General features: G+C 39.6%; 1 protein-coding gene across 13 annotated transcripts in view; it reads right to left on the bottom strand.

The window, feature by feature from the left end:
- Positions 1 to 23986, bottom strand: part of LOC105932254 (protein tyrosine phosphatase receptor type M) — a 263775-nt gene that overhangs the window by 85512 nt on the left and 154277 nt on the right. For all 13 annotated transcript variants that reach the window (XM_036138466.1, XM_036138464.1, XM_012871320.3 and 10 more), the window contains exons 12-15: positions 15460 to 15733; positions 10182 to 10218; positions 5326 to 5400; positions 1648 to 1783 (exon numbers count right to left, since the gene is read on the bottom strand). In XM_036138466.1, coding sequence (XP_035994359.1) covers positions 1648 to 1783; positions 5326 to 5400; positions 10182 to 10218; positions 15460 to 15733 — 522 coding nt within the window. The remainder of the gene's footprint in view (positions 1 to 1647; positions 1784 to 5325; positions 5401 to 10181; positions 10219 to 15459; positions 15734 to 23986) is intronic.

Below are 23986 nucleotides of genomic sequence, written 5' to 3'. Positions count from 1 at the left end.
ACCAGGTTTTCTTCCAGGATTTGCCCTGTGTGTTTGGCTCCATTCATGTTTGAATCAACTCTGAGCGGTTTTCATATCCCTGCTGAGGAAAAGCATCCTCACAGCATGATGCAGTCGCCACCACGTTGCACCCAAGGGATGCTAAGTTCAAGCTGTTAGCTTTCCGCAGATAGCATTTTGTATGTAGGCCAGAAACAGATTTTTTGGTGTCATCGAACAAGAAGACATTCTTCCACAAGTTTTAAATTCTTTCCACAGGAGGTCTTGTGGCTATTTTCTTCTTGTTCCATGAAGACAAGGTTTTTTAAAGTGCATGACTGACGTTTGTCCAGGTAAGTGAATTCCCCACCTGAGCTATGGATCTCTTCAACTCCTCCTGGTTTAATAAGGGCCTCTAGGCTGCTTCTGCTAATCATTACCTCCTTTCCCTGCAGGTTTAGCTGATCATGTTTTTGGTTTTCAGCCATAGGTTCTGTCACAGGTTTTACATTTTAACTCAACCCTACACGAATCCTCTCCACAACATTCTGGCCCCTGACCTGCCTGCTGCGTTCTTTGGTCTCCGTGATGCTGCTTGTACTCTGATGTTCTCTGACAAACCTCTGACGCCTCCAACAAACATCTGGATTTATACTGATCATAAATGACAAACAGGTAAACTGTATTTATGAATTAAGAGACATCTGATGGCATCTGGTTCTAATGGACTTTATTTAGGGGCATGAAGTGGGGTTAATATCAAATGTGTGGCACACCGTTCTGGTTTTGTATTTGCACTACAAATTTCACACGGCATGTTTAATTTTCCTTTCACTTCATAATCACGCACCACCTTGTGATGGTCTTCCACGTAAACACACGCTGATGTTTGAGGATGTAAAACGGCAAAATGTAAAAACAATTCAAGGGAAATGAATCCTTTAAGGCAGTTGATCTTTGGACTCAAGATATGAGGTTTTAAAAAGGAAAAAAAAAACAAAAAAACGACATACACCAAAGCCTTGCTAAACTTCAGAAAGATATTGCAGAAAAATAACTTGTATCCACAAAGGAAATATCCACAGAAACTAATACTGTGTTACTTCAAACCTTTCCTTTGGACAAAAGGAGGCTGATATTTGCTGAGCATTTGCTCCCCTGATTAGTGGGATATGTGCAGTGGGTATCTCCAGAGTACGGGGTCCAACAGCTAATGTAAACTTTGCCTTCAGCTATGCGGCCAGGCTCTTTTCCTTTTGAGCCTCTCATCTTATTTTCTTTCTTATCTCCTCTACGCCTCATCTCCACACCACAACGTTCGAAAAAACATTTTTCACCCCCCGCCCCCCCTCTATTCCCATTTCAGTGTCACTGAAGTGCTGTGCATTTGTTGGAGGGCGCCGTAGAAACGGATTAATTTTTCATGGCACACTTGTATCTCATGGCTGTAAACAGCGCAAATGGGCCGTATCAACATAATCAAATCAATTATTTATGATGCCATTGACAATGCTACCATTTTGAGGAAGAAACATTGAAAATGATAAAAAAAAAAGAAAGTGCTCGTTTTCGTATGTTGCAAGTAAGATCAAAGTCATCCACACACATTTGAGATTGTATTTCAATGAGTAAGAAGGACACAGAGGAAACAAAAAAATAAAATCGTACCTTTTCTTCATGAGGAGCACCACGCCTAAGAAGATGATGACGAAAAGAAGTATTCCAGCGATGACCCCTGCGATCTTTACGGTGTGGTCTGTTTGTTTCTCCGGTTCAACCGCGTCAGGTTTGTGAGTGGCCGCTCCTGCAAGACATCACACTTTGTTGAGAGCCAGTCCATGGAGGCAAATCAGAGAGCAAGACTAACAATAAAATCTTGTTTGAACACCGTTTCCTTTCTTGCCGTTTACTTAAATTGTATGACTGGTGGAATGAAAGGCATAGAGTCTCATACTGTGCAAGTTGCCTAGCGGTGATAATGGCATCTCCTTTTGTTTTTACACTTAATGATCATCTGATCATTTGGGGATGAAAGTACAGCCCTCTATAAACAGTGCCTTCAAGGAGTCAGGTTTTTACTAGCTCAATTAACCAGAACATAGGTCCAACTCCACTTGTTTGTTAGCCACGGGAAGCGTTTGGCATGCTGAGGTGACTGAACCTTTTTTCAGTGCAGACAAAGTTTACACTGTGTTTTGCATGAGATGAAGTGATGTTATTACTGTCGTATGGCCATAATTTCTGGGCAGCATTTACATAATTTTATGTTTTTTGCAATAAAAATCAAGCTTCTAAGTTTCTGTGCTCAGACAATGAAAATTTTTAACATGTGAAAAACAATTTGATCCCACATTTATTAGCTGTAAATCCAATTACATAGGTCACAGTATTAGCTGCCATGGTCCAGTTTCATTTAACGTAAAGCTGTGTATCCTAAAGTAACTGACAGTAACGGGTAAATAAATTTTGAAGGTGGTGTCACAAACTCATTTTCTTTCCTTGTTAAATATACTGTATGTCTGACCATATTAGGCTGACGGTGCAGTCCTACATACCCAGTCTATAAATAACCCCGGGGGAAAAAATAATTAACTACTTCACCCACAGAAAACATTCAGGATGTTGTGAATCTTCATTAGCGCAGACAGAGTGTCTGCATGAAATTAAGAAATATTATCATGTTATTATTACAATACATTTGCCTGGCATTTATGTACAAAAAGACATTATTTACATAAAGTTGTGGCAACCAGGATTAGTTGGACATCAAATTACACATTTTGTATCTGAGCTGATGCTCTAGTGGCATTTAATTAAAGCTGTGTACCTTCATACACAACTGATATGCTGTCTTTGTGATATATTATTACCAAGTACTAAGGAATGTCCCAGGCTGATGCACTGTGCAGAAAAGCACACCAGAGGATGCACATTCTTCAAAAATAGAGGAGTTTTAATCTTGATTGTGTTTTTATGAAAATGTTTTATAGTTTTATTGAATCTGTTCTCACCTTTTCCTTTCTTTGTTGGTTTGGTTTGCTGAATCTGAAAAACCGTAACTGCTAGCAGAGCATCGTTAAAGAATGCGAAAAAATCACTGGAGAACAACTGAATGACATCAAGGACATATTCAAGTCCAGATCAGTGACCAAAGCAAAAAAAATAAAAATATTGAGAGACACCACATACCCCTGTACAAAGAGTTTGAGCCCTTCCCTTCAGGTAGGAGACACGCCCTACCAAAGTGTCGTACCAACAGACTGAAAGACTGTTGTCCCTACAGTCACTGGCTTTTTAAACAAACTGTAGGGTCAGGACCTTAAAGCAGGTCCTGATTTAAGGTCACCATCTAATTGCTGCACATTATCTTTAATTTTAAATTCAACTTCAGCTTTTATCGTTAATTTTTACTTCAAGTCTTAAATCCAGTCTTATCTTTTGCAAATGTGTTTTAGATTGACATCTTTTAACTTTTATAAGTCGCTTCTTATCCTTCTAACTTATCTGTTGTCTGTATCATTTGTGTGATGGCTGCTATTATTCCGACTATTACTTGCTGCAAATGAATTGCCCTTCGGGGACCTAATAAAGTCTAAAGTCCCAAATTAATTTTTAAAATATTAAACAAAGTCACTGTCATTGTTGTGTAACTCCCAGAAGCCCAGTGCATGGTAAAATATAGAAGTATAATAGACAAAATTTTATAATCACGTCATCTTTGAGCTCCCTTTACATCATGCTAGAAAATGCAGGCATTAGGAAGGTCTTCTCTTGGCCCACTTCTTTTATAGGAGTAGAAATGTAAAATAATTGGTTCACTGTTCCAGAAACTTAAATTGCAAATAAAAATAGTCATACAAGACAAAAAAAAAATCTTTTTCTCCAGAGAACAGAGCGTTTTATCTGTTGGCAAAATTAAATTCCTCAATGCAACTATTTCTGCTCCACAGTTTCAGTTTTTCAATGCCATTTGAGTTTAGTTTGGTTCTCCTTGAGGTTGCTTTTGTCCGGATTTTCTTTGTGTGAAGATTTTTATCCAACTAAAGAGTATTTTTTCACACATATCTGACAACAATGCAAGTGTGCAGGATTGTGACCTCCCCCATTGAGTTTGTGTAAGATTCAGGAACCATAAATAAACATGACTTAATATAGCAAAAAATAACTTCCAATTGTCCACCAGACTCCACCTATAGCTCTGTTCTTTGTGGACAATCAGGAATCTGTGGACAAAGCTGCACCACGAGAGATAAGTGCATACCTACCCTTGGTTGATCACATTTGGGGCAAATTATTCTTAGGCTGTAGAAAAATGCGTGATGCAGGGCAGAAAAGATAATACCCAAAAAGATAAAAATGCTAAAAAAACAAACAAACAAGACATTAAAGATCAGCTTGGGAGGAGATAGCCCACAAAGAGATTCACAAAGAAATCGGGTACTTTAGAAAAGCAGCTTGTTTTTCACAGCATCTGTTTCCGGGGAAATGATAAGAAGTCGTCTAAAATGGGGGAAAAAATGTGGTGTAGCTTGAATCCCAACCGTCCACCTGAGAAACACCATTAATTCTTGTCACCGGTCGTAAATTTAGAAAAATAAATGGTCATGTCAACCAAATCTTCAGGTGCGATTCCCATTTTCTTTCCCCCTAAAAAAAAAAGTAGATATCCATCCCGGGATGAATTTGACATATTGTTTCAGCTCTGTTTCGCCGTTATCAACAGGATTTATTTGAAAAATAGATATGATTTTAGGCAAAAAACGGTAAAGGATTGCCAGACTGTGAAAGACATTATGTCAGGAGTGATGGAGGTGATTTCGTCCCCAAATGTTGTTTCACACTAATCTCACAGAAATACTGTCAGCGTCAAATCCCCATCTGAGCTTCAAAGAGCCGAAGGTTTCATCCAGTATTCCTCTGATTTAGCTGTAGAGAGATCCAGGATCTCTGCTCAGCAAGGAGGAACCAAGCATAATTTGAATAGTTACTCTTCAGCATTATTTTCGTGTGTTTGAAGTTGTCACAACTAACAACCAACACTCACTTAATCTGGCTAGAAATAATGAGAAATATTCATGAAAGGGGATTAACTCCCGTCAGAAATCTTCTACGGTGACTAATCAAAACAACAATTGCTCCTCAAGCAGGCCTTTCATGTCCACTAACACGGAGAAGATGAAGGCAAAAAAAACAAAAAAAAAAACAATCTTTGCATGTTAATCATAATGCCTTGATGCAAATTCCAAGACAGAAATCCAAAACTGCACACGTGCATTTGTTTATAAGACCACATCTCTGAACATAGAGTGACGGAGTGAGAGAACGCAGAAGGGCTCTGGGCCTGACCTGTTAGCTGGTTGTCCCCGGCCGCTGGGGCGATGCGGATGTAGGGGGTGGTGAGCTGAGTCACGAGTATGGCGGCTGAGTATAGTCAGTGGATCCGGGACGGCATGCAGGACAGAGACAAAAGAGAGAGAGAGAGAGAGAGAGAGAGAGAGAGAGGCCGAACTGAAGCTGGAAACATCATCATGCAACACAGAGCCAGAGGAAACACACCCAAAACAATTAATTTCAGACACTTGGGTTTAACAGATGTGGACAAATTGGTGGGCAGAGCTAACCTGACAACAGCCAGCTGCATGTCTCGCTCCGCCTAGCTCCACTCACATACATCTGGGACCTCTCCATAGGGATTGCCTTTACTGAAGGCTGGGCCTTATCAAAACTCCTTGCATATGATTGGATAAGCCACTTGTCTGTCATCTTTATCAACGTGCTATTTCAACCAGTCACACCGAAGCTAACCCGTGACGCTGATGAGACCGACGCCGGAAAAAAAACCCTTTTTTTTTTTTTTTTTTTTATGTGTTTGCGGCTCTAGTGCAGGGTTTCCCGCAGCGCTATCTTGGCGAGGCGGCCGCGGAAAACGTGTCGTCCACCCCCCCCCCCCTCCGCTCCGCGAGCCGGTCCGCGGAAAACGTGTCTGTCCCCCCCCCCCCCCCGCTCCGCGGAGAAAAAGTCCTCCCCCCCCCCCCCCCCCCCCATCCTTATTGCTTATCCTCCCGCATGGATAAGCAAATCCATGCGGGAAACACTGTAGTGGCACACCTTTTATTGACAGTGAGCTGACAGGAAGAGGGGGAAGACAGGCGGCAAAGCGCCGCGGGTCGGAGTCGATCCCGGGCTGACCGCGTTGAGGACTAATAGGCCTCCCAATATGGTTAGCGCTAACCGCTAACCGCTCCGGGGCGCGTCCGCGTACGCGCCCCGGAAAACAAAACTTGCCAAATCCGGTCGGGAGAAGGGCGAAAACATGGTTTCCACCAACAAAAGCCTTCAGAGCCGTTCTCTGATGTTCTTTTAATGAAACAATATCAGATAGATTGGACAACACTGAGGAAATAGCAGCATCAATGCTAACGCTTGCTTCCTCGATGCGAGCCGCCATTGTTGTTGGAATCTCACGGTGGCTTCTCCACTACGTCACATCCATGAAACACCCGCCCTGCGTCCTGATTGGCCAGACCAAAAATTTGGTTGGGGAAATCATTTTCAATGAGCCGTGTCCCAGATGTATGTGAGTGGAGCTAGGCGGAGCGATACATACAGCTGGCTGTTGTCAGGTTAGGGCAGAGCTGCTTAAGGTGAGTTAAAGCCATTAAAATAAATGAATCTTTCATCGCAGTAGCATTAATCCCATCCTGAAAAGTCCAACCTTTAATGTGCGTACGTTGATTTGGTGGCTGCAGTTTATTTTTAATACTGTGTACAAGTCCCTTTTGCCTGCAGGACAGAATTTAGTATTTTTTTTTTCTGTAAAACTTTACATGGGTGCTGCGTCCAGGGAGAGAAGGACCACTCCACTTTGGGACAATCTTTGTACAATCACTTCTCTTCCACCCACCACATTTTAAACAGGTTCTACGTCTGGACTGAGATAGCCATGTAAGAAGGCTGATTTTGTGTTCAAGGAACAACTTCTGTGTTGATTTAGCCATGTTTCTTTGCATTTCCTATTGAAATCATCATCCCAAAGACGACACCTGATTTTAATATAAAACCTCCAGGTTTTTCCATTTAAGTCATGGTGTCGTATACTCTAACAAGGTTTCCAGATCCACAGCATCATAGGTCCTCCACTGTACTTAACAGCAGGCCAGAGGCACCTTTCCTCCTTTTCACACCATGTTTTATGCTCAATCCACCTGGAACGTTTGTTTAAAAAAAGCTCCACCTACCCTTCATCTGAATTGAAGGGTAGGTGGAGCTTTTTTTTTTTTTTATGGCTGTCCAAGCCATAATTTATTCTCCATCTTCTCGTCATCTGAATAAACACTTTAAGACCCAGTAGAGTCTTTGAGATTGTGGGACAATGAAGGCTTTTTTAAATCAAGATTGTCTTCAAAACAACCATTTGGTGCATAGATGGCATCCGTTGTTTGTTATTGACGCCACTCTTTGCAGCAGTGAGCCAGTGGAGATAATTTTTACTTCCCCTACTGTCCTCCTCACTGTGAGCACTGATAAAATGAATACGGGTCCAGCTCATCACCCTTTTGGGGGCCAGTGGCTGACAGAAATTTATCCCTGGGTCAAATGATATTCATACCCCAGGAAACCAAAAATCCACTAATGTTTTTTCCAAGAACCCGCGATCAAATGCAAAAGACAGCATACATTTTAAAAGATGCTTCAGTCACATGTATTGTAAATGATTTCTAAGATCATAACACCAATTGTGCCAGTGGTGGCAAAGGCAAATACTCCTTATGAGATTCATTCTCCACTACATAAATTTGCCCAAATCAAAGATTGGATTCTTCTAAATGTTTCTGTATAAGCTTATGCTACTGCTATAAAATACAAATTCATTCTGAGGCTTTTTTTTTTTTTAGACATCCCTAAGGGGTGCAAACAAATTTGTCCCCTTCTGTATATCCTAGTGAGAAAGATCTGGAATGCAAAAATGTCTTCCTTGCGGTGATACATGGCTCCCTACGACCCGTACACTTGTATGTGCAACTGAACTCAGCCTATTGACCCATGTAGACGTGGTCATTTGGGCCTCCTGCAATGAATCTATAGAGCAACTGAATGCAGACAACACGATATATGAGACTGTCGGAGCATGTGACAGATCCTCCCACAGCCCAGAACGGATTGTGACTACGACTCCCTCTGGCCTTATCAATTCTGCTCCCCGATCAATGGTGCTTAGACTTCATCACCCTTAATGCGAGGAGCAGGACATTCGGCAAGCATGGCTAAGTACTTACAGACCTCGCCGGGCACATAGGTTGCCTTCGCATCATAGAGAAACACATGTTCTCAATCAATACAGTGCCTTGCAAAAGCATCCATACCCCTTGAACCTTTTTTTTTTTCCTTCTCCAGATTGTAGAAAACAGCAGACTTGAATGTATTCTTTTGGCGATTTTATGGGATAGACCGGTACAAGGTTATGCATAATTGTTAAGCGGAAGGAAAGTGATGGATGGTTTTCAAAATTGGTTCGAAAATAAAAATCAGAATTGTGATCGTAGCTGTTGGGTTCTGGCCTCGGTTTACATTGATACCCTGAAATAAAAGCCAGTGGGACCTTCGGCCTTCAGGAAATCACCCTATTAATCGATCAGTGTCCACAGAACATCTGGATTTATGCTGAGAGTAAGTTGAAGGCTTTAAGGCGTTAGAAGACATTGGTGTACAGACAGCATCATGAAGACCAAGAGATACCAGAGATCCACGGTAACTCTGGAGGAGCTGCAGAGATCTCAATTTGGTGAATTCATCAATACAACCCCATCTAACTATTTGCCGTGCACTCCACATATCTGGCCTCTACGGAGGAGTTGCAAGAAGTAAGCTGTTGTTGAAGGAAAGCCGTGAGAGCTTTCACAAGGCAGAGACTCAGAAGAAGGTCCTTTGGCCGAATGAGATTTTAAACTTTGCCCACATGCAAAATGCTGTGTGTAGCAGAAAACTAACACTGCACATCACCATGTGCACACTGTGACGAGATGGAGTCAGCATCATGCTTCCTTTCAACAGGAACAAGGAAGCTGATCAGGGTTGGTGGGAAGATGGATATAGAGCTCTCTTGGTAGAGAACCTGCTAGAGGCTGCAAAAGAGTTGTGACTGGCGTGGAGGTTCACCTTCTAGCAGTGCAGGGGCGCTAAACCTAAAACCAGAACTAAAACGGAGTAGTTCAGAGATCGAAACATTTTCCTGTGTTAGAATGACCCACAGTCCCGACATAAATCCAACTGAGAATTTGTGGCAAAGCTTGAACATTGTTGCCCTGAGATGTTCTTTATTCAGTCTGAACTTCAGCTTTTTGGCAAATGGGAAATTATAAAAATGTCGGTCTTTTGATGTGCGAAGCTGCAAGATGCACAATCCCACATAACATAGAGTTTTAACTGATGTTAAGGTGGTTCTACATTGTGTTGACCCTGGAAGAGTAAAAGCTAACACACAGTACACTTTTAAAACTCTCATTTCCTGAAAAAGTAGCAAAACTGTATAATTTCCTTAAACTTCACAATAATGCACTACTTTTGTTTTGGTCTATCACATAAAAAAAAAAAACAAACATCAAATGCACTTACAAGACGTAAAAACATTTTGCAAGACACTGTATGACGACCCAAACCCATCAAACAAAACTATCGTGCAGTTGTTGAATGTAAAATTGTCTCTCTTGTTGTGTCTCTGCTCTGTCTTCTCTAATCCCCAGTCGGTCAAGGCAGATGACCGTTCACACCGAGCCTGGTTCTGCTGGAGGTTTTCTTTTCCGTTAATGGGGAGTTTTTCTTCCCACTGTCGCTTCATGCTTGCTCAGTATGAGGGATTGCAGCAAAGCCATGTACAATGCAGACGACTCTCCCTGTGGTTCTACGGTTCCCCAGGAGTGAATGCTGCTTGTCGGGACTTTGAATGCAATCAACTGGTTTCCTTATATAGGACATTTTTGACCAATCTGTATAATCTGACCCAATCTGTATAATATGATTGAACTTGATTTTGTAAAGTGCCTTGAGATGACATGTTTCATGATTTGGCGATATATAAATAAAATTGAATTGAATTGAATTGAATTAAAAACAAACCTAACAATCTAAAAATATGTTATTGTTGTGTTAGTTCTCAAACAACATATACAAGCCAAGAAAAAAAAAAAGAAAAGATCCGGTCCTACCTTTGGTTGCCACTCGAACACAGTCGATTTTGGTTTCCTGTCCAAACAGACAGAAAAGAGGAAAAACAGGGAAATTGGAAGAAGAAGAAGAAGAAGAAGAAGAGGATCACAGGTTATTATAAAACACAAAGGTACACACAGGACAGCAACAACACCCATCTGGAGAACCCGCGGTTGCAAAGGAACAGCGTGGTCAGACTCCTGCTGGCTCCTATCATCTGTTGCGCTCAATGACTGTGACACAAAATGCAGCTAAGCGAGAGGGCCCCTAACACAGATTAGACGTGCTGAGCTGCTGATTTGTCAACTAACAGTGATCCGCCGGCAGCTCGCGGCTCAAGGTGGTCAGCCGCTGTGGAGAAACCAAAGCCCCGTGACAGGCGACAGCAACCCACTAAGGGCTCCTGTATGAAACATCAGGGGAGACTCTGGGAATAGGTAAAATCCAGCACTCACTGTTGGCGCAGAAGTTTGCTGTCAAAAAAAAAAAAAATGTCTGATGAGTAGGGGGGAAAAAAAAGGGACACAGGCAGTATTGGGGATCCGATGAGTAATGCAACACAAAACATCTGAGTGCTGCGTCCCTGCTAAGCTGTTCATTGAGCAGGTAACATTTAGACGCCATGAGAGGCTTAGTGACAAGAAACCAAGGACAAAAATACAGCAATCTCTGGGAACAGCCTTTAAGCTGTCTGTTTATTATAGGTAATGTCATGAGGAGTCACATTGGAGTTTTACTTGAGCTAAAGGCTAAAAAAATTACAGTTGTAGGTGGTGCACGCCTTCTTTAAGTGCTTAGTTTGTCTAGAAGGCAGACTGAAATCATGTCTGTGTTATTAGACACTAATTAAGGCTCCAAGAACCCTCTATTGACAGTGAACGGTTGAGAATAGAAAGTGTGAACCAAAACACTGAATGTATAAACGTCAGAATGTCTCCTTTGTATAGGAGGAGAGCTGTGAGCAAAAGCTCCTGTTAGAGGCTTCATCGTCAGCATGACTGTCCGACGCCTGCTGGATAAAATTCTTCACGTTTCATAGTTAAACAACTAAAAATGTCCGTTCAATTTCAGGTTTTCAAACAAAGGAAAAAAGTCAACCTTTTATGAGAAGCCTATGAAGCTATTTACTTAAGATGTTCCAGATTTACGGAAAAGGAAGAACGAACATGTAGTTTCCGCCCTACTAATAAAATGCAAGAAGTAAACAAAGAAAAAATCATTAGTGCCATTCTGTTCTGGAAATATAGCATGAAAAAACACAGAAAAATACTAGAACTAGCCTTTTTTTTTTTACTTTTATATCCACAAACATTTCTCAGGTTTTAATCACTTTTGGCCAAAGTAAGGAAGAGCCACTGCTGCTGCCCCTGCTTTAAACCATTAAGCCATTTTTCTCCAAGTCAGAAAAAACATTCCATTGTAAATTGTAAAACAATTAAAATAAAACACAGAGACTTTAATACAAACATGCAGTCCTGCTAACATTTGGTTAAATGTTGCAGAGAACCCATATGCTTTCTGCAGACACCACCAAGCTTCTGGCATAAAGCAGTTCTGTCTGTATAATTGACCACCCTTCTCATCAAAATTGGTTGAATTAATAGAAATTATTTGGTTTTCTTGTTACAAATCCAGTTTTTAAGCCCAGTCCATACATTTCCAATAGCCCTGAGGTCAAAAAGATGACATTAGCTCGCTTTATCTATTACAGAAGCAGTTTTGATGGAGTTTTGGGATCATTGTCCTGTTGGAACATCCAGTTTCTACCATCTAGCTGTTGATTTGTAGTGAAGTTGGGGATTTTACAGGAAGTCCTACTTCTTTATTCCAACTCTGTGCAACCCACCAGCACCGATGGCTGTGATAGATCTTTCAGCATGATTCAGCCTAGGGCTGAACAATTAATCGCATTTTCAATATAATCACGATTTAAAAAAACGCAATTTCCAAATCGCAGAGGTCTGCAATTTTTGGCTCTGTAACAATTAGGGAATTAGACACGTCCTTTAGGTGTCAGTAAAATGTTTAAAGTGGGTTTGCCTCCACATGGAAGGGAAGACAGTTGCAGCAGTGAGATAATCTAATTTTATTACTTGTTTTAGAGTTTATATAATCATACATAGCATTAAGTACAGGTCAATCAGTTTAATACATAGACTTGCTTGTTGGTTGGACTTTATGTTCAACAAGGATTGATGTCCAAATCAACTAAAAGCTGATTTATAGAAACATTAAAAGTTCTTGTTTTAAATAGTCCTTGTTTACAAACGTCTTTATTTAGACGCCATTTTTGTTGCTTGTGGTTAACGCAGAGAAAAGTCAAAATTGCAATTTTGGTTGAAATATATTGTAGGCAGAACGCAATCATTACTGCTCTGAGTTTAGATGCTGCGGGTCTTTTAGCACCTAATCTGCACAGCGAGGAAACAAAATGATTTGTTGTTTGTATATGTTTAAAAAGACATGATAAATTAAACTGGAAAAAAAAAATCGCATTAAATTGCAATATTAAGAAAAAAAATCGCAATTAGATTATTTTCCAAAATCGTTCAGCCCTAATTCAGCCACCAACATGCTTGACAGTTGTTACGTTTTTCACATTGAAAGCCTCACCCTGACGTCTTCAAACTGTGTTCTTGTTATTGCAGCCAATAACAAGTCTCCAACAAGTCTCTCTCTTTGTCTCATCAGACCACACCCTTTTCTCTGAATGGTGTTAAGATTGTCTTTTGGGCAGCTTCCTTCTGGGCTGGAAACCGTTCAGTTCACGTTGATGAAAAAAAATGGCTTCCCTGTAGGTCGTTACACTGGTTTTCCAGCAGACATGGGCCTTGATGCTTTTCAGGTTGTTGCTGAATATTTCAACCAATTTCCTTTCATTCTAGGGTGGGTGGCTTGGTGGCGGATGTTTTAGACTTGGACACAATCGGATCTTCCAACAGGACAGTGTCACTATACACACATAAAATCAGATTTTGGACTGGATAAAGCATGTTGGTACTAAACCAGGAACGATCCAGACCCTAACTCAATGTAAAATGTATGGACTGTGTTTAAAAGCTATTGGCCCCAAACAGAAAAGCAACAATTTTACCTAATTGTTGTAATGGGTCTAAAAATCGTGTGGTTGATGAGCAACTTGCTAAAGAACTATAAACAATAGTACTTCTATATCTGAACCTGTGTAGATTGGGCTATTGCTAGTTGTTGTGTAACCTTCAGTCTTTGGAAACAGTGGTTTAAATCAGTAAAAATGCCTCTGCTGAGTGGATCTAAAGGTACTGACCGGACTTGTAAGTCATCGCAGACTTCCCATCACGCCACAAACTGACTCGGATCTGTCAGCGCTTTAGTCTCCAGAGCAAACTTTGCTAATTTGATTCAGCGGCGCCCCGTCTTATTTGTATTGCCTCTTTAAAGACGTGCCGGCGTTGCTCAAGGAGGCTGTTTATGGTGATTCTCATTCAGGACACAATCGGCGGGGCTCTTCAAGCGGCAACCTAGCGAGCTGCCCAGGGGAGGGCCCCTCCAAGTGCCACTCGATGACAGCAGCTATGAGCTGGAGGATTAGTCAGCGCTGGTGTTACCCCCCCCCCCCCCACCTGCACACTTAACTGCAGATGGGATCTTAAACGCTGTTGATCAGCAGTTTGTGTGGAGTCTGAATGAAAGGAAAAGGCAGGAAAATGGGGGTATGCCGCGACATGCACCCCTGCATTTCAAGCTTGACCCTGTTGTAATCTGCTACGGCTGCAGCCACTGGTGATTGCACGCAGCATGACAAGACTGCATGAAGACTGCTGGATGCAACTTTCTGCCTGTACACTGCAAAAACGGAACGTAAAATAGGTCAAATGGTCTTAAAATAAGTGTATTTATACTTAATTTGAGCAGGTAAATAAGATAATTTGCTAATGGAATAAGATTTTTGCTCTTAAAATAGGACGAACTCATCTCCATCAACTTCTTTCAAGTGCAGTATGTCTAATTATCTTTTTTTTAGGGGTCAAAATACTTATTCCATTGGCAAATAATCTTATTTACCTGCTTAAATCAAGGACAAATACACCAATTTTATTTTTAGATTTGTTTATGCAGTGTAGTAGCTCCTACTGCTCTAAAGCAAGGAATTAAAATGGTAGTCAGGCTTCTACTTTTATTTATTTATACCTTAATTTTTATCTAGAAGAACCGATAAAATATGTGGTTTGACAATAAAAGAAAGTTTGTCCCATTAAATTGTAGAAATCTGTTGAAATACTTCATGACAAAGAAAGATCCCTTTCACAGCTTTGATTTTTTTTTTCTTCAAATCACGCTCATCAGTTTGATTTTCACTAACTGAGGTTGATTAAATTAAGAACTACAAATTAGATTTTCTCTCAATTATGCTAATCTGATTGTGTTGTTACTCAGTTGAGGCAGTTAATTGTATGTTTGTAAAAACCGGAGAAAGCTGGACGGGCAGCGATCATCTTTCTGATTTTCTAAGCTGAAGCCAATGAGACAAGCCAATAGATACTGAAGCAAATGTCTTATTCTGAACTCTAATAGTGCCCCCCATTTAAAATTTTGTAGGAAAGTCTAATTATTTCAATGCACCAAAGTTACAAAAGTGCACCTTTGATCCTTCCAAGCGCTTCACTTTATCTACAAGAATTTGAAAGTGAGCAGGGTGTGCCTTTTATTTATCATGACTATAGAAGTGTTAGGTTACTAAAGTTATGAATAATAAAGCAGAAACTCTTCTTCTTCTCTAAAGTGAAAATATTTCACCCATTTCATAATTTGCAATGAAAAGAAATCTCTAATCTGTCCAATAAATAGACATTTGGGATCAGGGTCATGCTTTTTTGTAAATAAAACTGTCGGCAACGAAAATAAATAATAAAATAAATGAAAACAAAATACAATAAATGAAAACAAAAATCTGGATTATATGCAAATAAATCTCATTTAAATGAAAACAAAATAAATATGAATAAAATATTGAAATAAAAAAAATACATACATATTTTGCTAAAGTAAATAACTACTAAAATGATAACAACCCCAATAAAAAATGGGTAAAAAATTGTTATCACATAAAAATCTAAAATAAAAAAAACTGTTTATAATTAATTCATGACATAAAAAAAAGTTAAATAAATATTAAAATAAAATAAATGGTAGTATAAAACATAGAAAAAATAATATCTAACTGAAATCCGGATTGTGCATTTGTCTAAATTCATCTGTCTGGAGTTTCAAATAAACAGAAAAGGTTGGCAAACGCACCCCGTTGGCCGTGCTGACAGCCTGGTAGTAGATGCTGTAGCTCTTCTGTGGCAGCAGAGGGGCGTTCCAGTAGCCGTTGTAGGTCTTGTTGTCGCCCACGGTGAAGGGCTGGGGTGAGTGGACCCCGGCGGCGGGGAACTGAGCGGTGAAGTAGTACTGCGAGTTCAGGAGCGTGGCGTTCTGGAAGTGAATGGGAACTGGGTAGCAGCGTAAGATTTCGGCGGTGCCCCGTGCTCTGCGTGGACGTTCCTCCTCCACCACCACCTGGTACACGCTGCAAACACACACACCAAACAGGAGAAAGCCACTCCAATGGGTATTTGGTAGAAGGCTGCTGGCAAAATGTGCATTTTCAAGTTTTACCACTTAGCTTTGCTTAAGTGTGGAAATAGTCTTTTTTTTAATGAAAAACACAAACATGCATGTGCCAAGGCTCCAAGTCCCATAGAAATTCCCTCCACAGAAAAACAATTTTTTGAAACTAATTAACTAAATCCAAAACTTATAAGCAGTAACAGATTTAAAAGGGGTCTGATTTTAAAAATTTTACGGCTCCCTCCATTTCGCCGCGGCTCAGGCCGTGTGGTGAGCCGGACCAAAACGGCAGCTTTGTGTGCCCCTGACAGAGATGACATTGTCTCTGAGCCGGCCACTTAGTGTGAGGGAGAGGTCTTATGGCCGTCCACGTTAGTATGCATCACACATCCACCTGTTAAATCTATTGAGTCGCGGAGTGACAAAGAGTCTGTTTACAGCTGCCACGGAGAACAAGCAAGCCTGATTGAGGACTAGTGCTCATCTCTATAAGAGCAGAAAACAGTTGTTAAGACCAAACATGGAGCTCTGTTCTACTACACTGCAAAAAACGGATCTAAAAATAAGTCAAATGTTCTTTAAGTTAGTGTATTTGTCCTTGAAAAAGATTATTTGCCAATGGAATGAGTATTTTGACCCCCAAAATAAGATAATTAGACATCCTGTACTTGAAATAAGGGGATGGAGATGAGTTGTTCCTATTTTAAGTGCAGAAATCTTATTCCATTGGCAAATAATCTTATTTACCTGCTCAAATCAAGGACAAATAAACTCATTTTAAGAACATTTTACTTATTTTAAGTTCCGTTTTTGCAGTGTATTGACTGAAAAACAGATATGGGTATCTTATAAGCTTGAATTTTACTATTTAGTATATATCTGCATCTTAAGGATTGACGTATACGATTAAACAAATACAATTAAAGCATTTTTTTTTCATGGCAAGTTATGATTGTGGTTTTTTTCCCCCTCAAACAACAAGAGGTTTGGGGATGAGTCTAAGGTGTCTTGGTGTCCAGTTCAAGAGCAACTGGCTGAGAGATAAGAGATAAGATTTCATCTGCAGTAAAGAGGATTTTTTTTTACCAGTCTGTCATGGTTAAAAGGATGTTCACCTTTCAGTCTAGCGCTCAACGCACTGGTCCATTTATTCTCCAACCCTTATCACTAGGGGGCAGACAAAATAAGAGTCTATCTTCTTTCTGCTCCCATTTGATCATGCAAAATGTATGTAGGAAAAACAACAACAACAACAATATGATCCCATATCCAAGAGACTGTCTCTGTGGGGCTGGGTGGGGCTCAACCTTAGGGTGTACAGAGATTTGTCATCTAAGAGATGATGCGCTTCAGGATCAGAAGGATTTCTACATCTTTGCTTCTGAGGTTTTTCAGCCATGTTCCAGTGGGAGGAGAACCTGGGGCAGACCCATGACCCACCGTCTTTGATACCATACAGTCTGGACTGTATAGTATCCCTTCTGTTTAAGAGTGATGCAGGGGTGGGATGTTGTGTTTTTCTTTCTGAACCTGTAAACAGCTTGACCAAAGCTTGCACGCCCATGGATGTATGGATGGAAAGAGAAAAATAAACAGAGGGACAGATGGAGGGATAGATTTAGAGACAGACTGAGGTGTTGGTAAAGATTCCCCGTCATCCAGGTCATGATCAATTAAAAATAAAGGTTAAAAAATAAAATGACTGGACTTCTATTCTGAAGCTGAAGACGTTTTGCTTCCCATCCAGGAAGCTTTCTCAATTTAAAATGTCTGGAGTAGGGTGGAACTCCACACTATGGTAGAAGTCCAGTTGTTTTATATTATTTTTTTAATTTTTTTAACCTTTTTTGGACAAATGGAAGGATATTCTGAACACATGAATGGCCGTAAGCTGGATGTACAGATTTAAGTATGAATGTAGAAATGGACAACATGGATGTATGGATCATTAATAATCATCATACCATGGAAATGCCAAATCAATCTATGCCAGGTAACAGTTCTCTATTGAATGATTGAAAACATTCACATCTGACTGCTTGGTTAGGAAACGCCATATATTTGTTGATTGTGTTGTAGTGAAGATTATTGCAATCTTTTGGTCTCCTTGGACATCTTTTTACTCTCTGACACCTTCATATTATATTAATCAATGGACTTATTATAACAAAGAGTTTGATTGGCATTGAATTATAATAATAACACATATACAATATTTAATTAACTTGAAATTTAAGATGATAAAAAAAAACAGTTTTTGTTTTGATACATAAATAGAAATATTTTAAAGCTTTTAAAAACAAATACTAAAATTATTACATTTACATAGATTTTAAGGCTTTTTTAATGACAGACAAAAAAGGTAAAAACTGGATGCATTTCTTTCATTTAATTTTTTCTTCTTCATTTACGTTCAAGGAGCCTTTTTGAAAAGTAATTTCTTCAAACCATGTTTGAAAACAACATAAAAGAACCACTTGCATAAACGAAAACACAAGATGAGCATAATTATTTTGAAATCTTTTTTTGTGGCAATGATATGCAACAGGAAAATCTTTCACACATCGTCATAAAAATATTCAAGCTGAAATAAAGCAGGCTCAGATGACAAACGCTTTAAAAGGAAGAATAACACTGTGGGGCAATAAAGGAATATCTTATCTTAATTTGATCCAGCACAGAATAATGTTGCATCCAGTCTTTCCTGGTTCAAATAGTTGAGCAATTTATTAATCTATTTAATGAAGAACAATTTCAACGATTACTGCACACCTATTTAGCAGTTTACGATCAGTTTTGACACTAAGCTCTGCCACACTGTATAAAAATGCAAGGCTGAATAAAGTGAGCTTGGGTGAATCTAGACAAAAAACTATCTTTGCTCAAGTAGCTGTACTCCTAAGCTGTATAGAAGGCGTGCAGATGATCAATTGTTCCCTGCGGATGGTGGTGGATGACTAAGTATCCCCATGTGTGTACAGCAAATGCTCTTTAACCCTACAGTTTATCATGAGGTGCTTGGAGTGTCATTAGAAGCTCCCCTCTTTGCTCTCAGTGGGTGTGTCCCAATTCCTTAGAGCTCTCCTATTTAGCAACAGGGTAGAGAGGTAATGAAATATTTAATCCTGCTCAGAGTCTGCAGGAGAAATCAGCCTTTAATTACTGTCCCCCATCGAGAATGGAGGTCAAAGGCCAGGTAGGGAAGGTACATCGGGAGCCACTTAAGTAGCTGGAGAGCAGCAGAGAAATGACTGATTAGTCTGCATGGAAGTCTGAGCCAAAACACTTCAGATCTGATGTGTACTGTCACTTAGTCTAGTTAAACTATAGGGGAAAAAAAGAGAAAACAAAAGCAAGATGGTTATTCTTGCTTTGTTGTCACACTTCAAATGTTTTATATCATACATTTTAATATAAAAAAAAGTTACCCGAGTGAATTTAAAATGGGGCTTTCAAAGTATTTCATTTAATAACTGAAAGGTTGCCCAAACAAAACTAGCCCTTTGTGGAAAATATTATTTAATATATTTGATTTCACTTTCCAAAGAAATCCAAGAACAGAGAATAAGTTATTGAAAACTATTAATCGTTTCTTTAAATTTGGGAAACCAGCAAAGCCCAGTGAGACAAAAAAAAAAAAAAAAGAAACAAGAAAAACAAGAGAGGAAACATGGTTGGCTTCTTTACAAAATTATTTCAGGAACACATCAACAAATTCATCCAGGAGGTCAGAAAAGAAACCAGAATGTGACATATAAAGCTTTGGTAGCGGACTAGTGAAAGTCTGGATTTAAACCCAGTTCAGATGCTCTGGTGTGACCTTTATTGTACTTAAATTGATAAGATTAGGATGAAATTCCCCAGCAATGATGTAAAAATGTATCGGCAGTTGTTTGATGGCAGTTGCTGTTGCCAAGGTTTGCGAACCAGTGATGAGGTTTTAGGAAACTGCTAACTTTCATATGAAGGACCCGATGGTTTTGGATAGCTTTATTCAATTCATAACACAAATCCTCATTAGAAAACTAATCTTTTAGCTTTAACTTTGATTTCAAAATGTGTTTGATAATCTGAAACAATTAATTGTGTCCAAAAACCCAAAAATTAAGGCATCCATAAGGGCATAAACATTTTTTTTTCACAGCGCTGTAAAATCACATGTACTTTAAAAGAAAGTTTTGATAAAAGACAGATTTTGTTTTCATTTCCATTTCAAGGGTTGAAGAAATGATCACTCACCCCGGCAGTAAGAACATTAGGTTTGTTATATTACAAATCAGTTAGTAAATACCTGTGGAAATCTGGCTACCCCCAGGTGTCACTTTATAAAATGATTATGTGACTGTGCTATGATTTATTGACAGACACAGTTTTAATAGAGTTGCTTTCCTTTCTGCGGGCTAAATAGAAAGTGCCACAGGCTCCAAGGCTCCAAAGAGAAGAACGCTTGTTATGTGGAAATCCAAACCAGTCATTCCCCTATTGCACCAATATTATATCTATCGGTAAATGTAAAATAAAAAACGGCCTGGTTGTCATTCTCAGTGTTTGTAAAATGGGTGCAGAGCCTTTAAGCAAGCTGAACTGGCTCACAAAGTTGTTCCTGGTTGTATGAAACGCATTAACCTTTTTTTTTTGTTCGCCTAATTGCTGCCAACTTGCTAATAAGCCTTTAAGCAGCTGACACTTTGTCAGCTCTTACTGAGTTCACAGTTTACATTATGACTCATTTTGACAGACCTGAGACATTTTAGTCAGTTTCTAGATTTAATGTGACACAAAGAAACAAACAACAGATGAACCACAATGGCCGTGGTAATAACAGGAGCTCAGATCTTGTGGAGCTGGAATTTTCCACGAGCCCATGCTGGTCTTGAGGCAAACGTAGTTTAGCGTATTTTTATGCACAGGAAACATCAGGTATAAATTCTTAGCCGTGACGGGGCTTAAAGATTGACGAACTGTGAAATCCCTGATTGATAATGGCGTCGTAAAGAAGAACTGCACGCTCAAATTGGTTGTTAGAATTATGCAATGAACTTGAATATATACCAGAAAAAAAAAACACCTAAATGAACAGCTATGTCAGACACGTGCATTGTTTTTTAATTTAGAAGTTCCACTGCAAAAACTGACATAAAAATAAGTAAAATGTTCTGAAAATGTGTGTTTTTGTCCTTGATTTGAGCAGGTAAATAATATTATCTGCCAATGGAATGAGTATTTTGACCCCTAAAATAGGATAATTAGACATCCACTTGAAAGGTCGCAATCCATGCACTTGAAATAAGACGATGGAGTTGAGTTGTTCCTATTTTAAGTGCAAAAGTCTTATTCCATTGGCAGGCCATCTTCTTTACCTGCTCAAATCAAGGACAGATACACTCATTTTAAGAAGATTGTACTTATTTTTAGTTCCGTTTTTGCAGTGAGAACCTGATTGCTGTCCTGATGCAGTGAGAAGTTGGTCTGACCTCGATCTCATTAGAACCCCAAAGCTTGCTTTTAGGAGACATTTTTTTCTCGCCGAGACTTTAAACAGCTCTACACCTTAAATGCACATAAATGGCTGCAAATTGATGCCATTTACAAGACTTGATGAGCATCTCTGCATCGGCGAGTAGTGGAACAAAAGACGACGACAGCTTATGCATAAAATTTAACAAACTTACCTACCTACCCAACCTCCCTATAGACCATGTTGCTAATATCACCCTCTGAACTTGGTGCGCCCTGTGAACCTCTTTCATTGACAGTTAATCAAGGCATTAAGAGTTAATGATGGCTGACCGACTTGATGACTAGGTGTTCTTGATTTTCGACCACATCAACACTCTTGGTTTCCACCTGCAATGACACCTGCCAAATTACTGGACTGGAGAAAAGGCAGACCCAACATTGTAGCAGGTGTCCACTACAAACACTGCTATACTTGCTAAAACCTAACAATAAGTTTGCTCTCCACTGCCAAACAAGAAGGTAACGGATATGCAATCAAAGATGAGCCTAAACAATAATTAATCAATACTGCACACAAGCTTCTAAATGATCAAAGGATCGTTAACAGTTTAGCTGTAGTGATGATAGATCCCCCCCGTCTGGTCTGATCTGTCCAAATATAATAAAATTTCAGTTTACAATATAAAAAGCTGGTTTAGCGTTAACTCAAACTTTGAGTAGATGTAACTGTTCTCTTCTTAAAATAAAGAGTTTAACTTTTATTTTATAGACTATTTTACAAATGTAAAATATTTAGAAATTTTAAAGCAGTTCAGGGAAATAGCAAAAACAAGGTATGGATACAAAATAAGGTCTACTTTATTATGGTTACATCTGATTATCATATAAACAAACTTGGTTTCATATGTCTATTAAAATAATTCATCAAAGCATCAACAGAAAAATAAAAAAAATGCTGGTCAGATATCATGTGAAGGAGAGATTGCTGTCAAGCGAGATTTTTCCACTTATTATTGAGAATTATTAATTCTCAATAATAAGTGGATTTCCCCCCACCCCACCCCCCCAACACCCCCCCAACATTGATGGGATGTCATTTCGTATCAGAGACAAACTTCCCGGCTGACTGAGAATTATTTTAAGCTATATTTGCCAGGGAAAAGCATATTTCTGGGGTTCTAAATAAATAATATTGTTTACTAGAATAGCTATAGATGCAATGAGATGCTAAAATGTAAGTTCCTAACTGTATAACACCCTCTCTAAGAACAGCTTGTACTGCTCTGTGTGGTCAGCAAAAAACTCTACAACTGCTGGTCCACTGCTGTCTGATTTCTGTCAAACTAGCTACAAGGCAGGTGTTCGGCCCATTTGTTTGCTTTGTCCGTGCTCAAAACTAATGTAACGCCCTTAAACGTGAGTAAAGATCAACAGAGCTTCATATGACTTCTTTAAAAGTTATAAACTGCGTGTTTTCAATTTCAATATTGTTAAAATTGTTCTAGGAAAGAGAACTCAAGTAAATGAAAAGTGGTTTTCACAAATGTCTGATTCCAGGGGAAGAAAGACTCCGAACCTTCTCAAGCCTCACCAGAACAGAGATATAGTGACAACCAAGCAGGCAAAAGAGAGAACCGGAATCATGAGAACCTGGTAAGCTCTACAGTACCGTCTTCCACGAAGGAGCCAGCGGGGGGGTGGGAGGGGGGGGCCCTGTATTTTCCCGCAGCAACGCTGCAACCTGAACTGACACCAATTAGGCCTCCTCCAGCCTCGCCGCCCGACAGAGCTACGCTCCACCGCCATGTGACATCGACCAATTATTGCGGACTGACTTAAAATCGACTGGATTGCGACCTGAAACCCAGATTTATTTTTCATGTGGGCTAATAGGGGGAGGACTGCGTGCTGTTTGAGCAGATCAGGGAGCGGGGAAGGGAGGCATTTTCAATCACTGTCTTGGGTTAATGTTAATCTGTTGCCTCTCTCTGCCTATATGTGTGATTTAAAAGCAGCTATAAGTAACGGTTTCTCCTGACCCTGCATCCTTCCTCCTTGCCCTCTGTCTTCTACCTCTTTATTTTTCCCCCCCCCGGTGTCTGTAAAAGCTATAAAGCAAACAAATTAGAAGGTGCCATCGATTACATTTGCTGGTAAATCGTGAAAAGCAGCGAGTTGAGTCACATTTAGTGCTAGCCATTAGTGCTTGCTATGCCGTGATCAAAGAAAGTTGGGACCTATTTTAGGATGCAAGAAAATCCCTTAACTGATATCAGGCCGTGGTTAGGCAAAGATAATCAAACGCTACAGGCTGGAGGAGACGCTTATGGCATAGGTTACAGCTGAAAGCGAGAGAAGGGCTGATTTAGTGGTGTGGATGATAAGGAAAGCGTTCCAAATTATTATTTTTTTTTCCCCCTCCAGCAGAAACATGTAAACATCTATTTTGATGTTACGGCGTGAGGAGGCGGATGCTGGCGCTGACGAGGGGCCATTGCAAACATTAGTTTAACACGACATGACTGATAGACAGTTGGGTAATCCTCTTAAAGAAACAGTGTCCCCTCTGGTGAAAAATGTTCCCGGCTTCGCACGTTGGCCTGGGAGATTAGGAGCAAAATCCAACTTAGGAATGTTACACTGATTAGCAATAACACAAATAATAAAAAAAAAAAAAGAAAGAATCAATATCCGTATATATATATATATATATATATATATATATATATATATATATACACATATATATATA

This window comes from Fundulus heteroclitus, chromosome 6 (genome assembly GCF_011125445.2).
Source record: "Fundulus heteroclitus isolate FHET01 chromosome 6, MU-UCD_Fhet_4.1, whole genome shotgun sequence".
In the NCBI taxonomy this organism is placed as follows: Eukaryota; Metazoa; Chordata; class Actinopteri; order Cyprinodontiformes; family Fundulidae; genus Fundulus; species Fundulus heteroclitus.
The sequence above is the reverse complement of the archived record's forward strand: the minus strand, read 5'-3'. Positions and strand labels throughout refer to the sequence as shown.